The sequence below is a fragment of the Tribolium madens genome, unplaced genomic scaffold, assembly GCF_015345945.1.
Source record: "Tribolium madens isolate multiple individuals breed KSU strain unplaced genomic scaffold, Tmad_KSU_1.1 Scaffold_7;HRSCAF=85;Tcas5.2_LG10, whole genome shotgun sequence".
In the NCBI taxonomy this organism is placed as follows: Eukaryota; Metazoa; Arthropoda; class Insecta; order Coleoptera; family Tenebrionidae; genus Tribolium; species Tribolium madens.
Window position 1 is genome coordinate 9117069 of NW_025401050.1, and position 1952 is coordinate 9119020.

General features: G+C 45.2%; 1 protein-coding gene across 1 annotated transcript in view; it reads right to left on the bottom strand.

Moving 5' to 3' along the window:
* Positions 1–316: 316 nt before the first annotated feature.
* Positions 317–1952, bottom strand: part of LOC123010197 (protein krueppel-like) — a 4853-nt gene continuing 3217 nt past the window's right edge. The window contains 3 exon segments of the mRNA XM_044406897.1: positions 317–361; positions 363–601; positions 604–1386. Coding sequence (XP_044262832.1) covers positions 317–361; positions 363–601; positions 604–1386 — 1067 coding nt within the window.

The window sequence follows — 1952 nt, forward strand, 5'->3', positions numbered from 1 at the left end:
ATATTGAAAAAAATCGTCAAAAGGAAGTTAATTTGGAACCCGAAACATGTTTCTTAAGACGCCTCGACCGATTAGAAATTACAGTTTTCGACCCTCATCTCGTCGTCCTGTCATGACCATGCAGAAACCGAAATAATTGCTCCGCAATAAATTTTTACAATAGCCTAAATAGAGCATCGGCCTTGAATCCCATGCAAATTTTGGCAACGCAGGTACCAAAACTCCAACTAACAATAGTCACCGGTTTGCATCATCTCGAATTTGGAGAAATATTTACAAAATGTGACCGCCAGCCGTGTACTAATAACAGGAAAAACTATTGGCGAGGAACTTGCATACCAATCAACTGTACAAAACAACAAAAAATCCCTGAAACTGTTCATACCTTCGACTAGGTGTGGAGGAAAATCGCGGCGGATTCGTGGGGGTCGAGGTCCTCGTCGTCCTCCTCCCGCGAGCTGGGGGACCTCGACAAGGGGGACTCGCCGCTGCTGTGCGAGTGCAAGCCGGTGGTCATGGAGAGGTCCTCGGGTTCGGTCTGCTCGGGCAACGACACGTGCAGGGGGAGCGTCACCAGAGGGATCGACGGGGGGCGCAGCCCGGACTCCTCCTCGGCGCCGCATTTGTGGTGCACCAGGTGGTGCCTCCGCCGGAAGCGTCCATGGCATTTGTCGCACTCAAAGGGCTTCTCGTTGGTGTGGATGAGGACATGGGCTTTGAGTTGGTTCGAATCGGAGAATTTGGCCGAGCAGTGGTCGCAACTGTAGGGCCTTTCCCCCGTGTGGACCCTCAAATGCCGTCGCAAATTCGCCACTTGGACGAACTGGCGGTCGCAGTGCTCGCAATGGTAGGGCCTCTCCCCCGTATGGAGCCTCATGTGAGTCTTCAAATGGTGGTCGCGAGTGAACCTCTTGTGGCACTCCTGACACTCGAAGGGTTTTTCCCCGGTGTGAGTACGTTCGTGGTTTTGCAAAACGTGTTTGTATCCAAACGATCTGTTGCACACCTCGCAAGTGAAAGGCCGGTCTCGACTCGAGTCTTTCACTTCGGGGGAAACACTCGACGTGGGGGAGGGACTGTCTTCTTCCACTTTCCAAGTTTTTCGTTTTGGGCCGCGAATCTCTTGGTTGGTACTACTGACGACGTTGTTGTTGTTGAGTTTGCGGGATTTGAGGGCCGGAAGGTCGCTGGTGGCTGGGGGTGATGGGGGTGAGTTGGCTTGCCAAGCGAGGGGTAGGAGGCCTGGGTGAAAGAAAGCGGGGTTTGTAGGGAGGCTTAAACGGGACGCTGCCATGAGGTGACTTGCCATCAGGAGTTGAGATGGGGTGAACATCGCCGGGTAGGAGACGGAGGACAACGGGGTCTTCTCCTGAGAGTCCAGCATGTCTGAAAGGAATTTCGGGTTGAGTTGAATTTTATTGGTGCACAAAAATAATCATTGTAATAATAATTACTGGAAGAATGGCTTTCAAGTTCTTTCTATTAATTTTATTAATCACTGAAACTGCTCTTTTCCAAAATTTTCCAAAAAGAAATAAGGGTGGAAATTTAAAAAGTATTTCAGACAATTTTCTTAACCGTTTTTAAAATATTTAGCTGCATCCAACGTTTATAGACTCTGTTTACTTTTGTTTCCTCTTTTTTAAAATGTTGTCTCATTAATTATTTAGGCTTTCTTACAATATTTTCAAATTTTTAATAAGTCTTACATAAGTGAGCATTTTTGAAAAAAATATTTTTTTTAAGAAAACAGCTAATGTTGAATGCTAATAATGCTATTTTTTTATTGAATATTTAGTATTACAAATTAGTAATAAATAATTGAAAATTATGTATTTTTAGTTAATATTTGTTTCAATAGAAGCTGCCACCACTGGTGAAAGTTTTTTTTTTGTTGCTGTATACTATTTTTGATACTGACATTATCAGCTTTTCATACCATAGTCGAACAA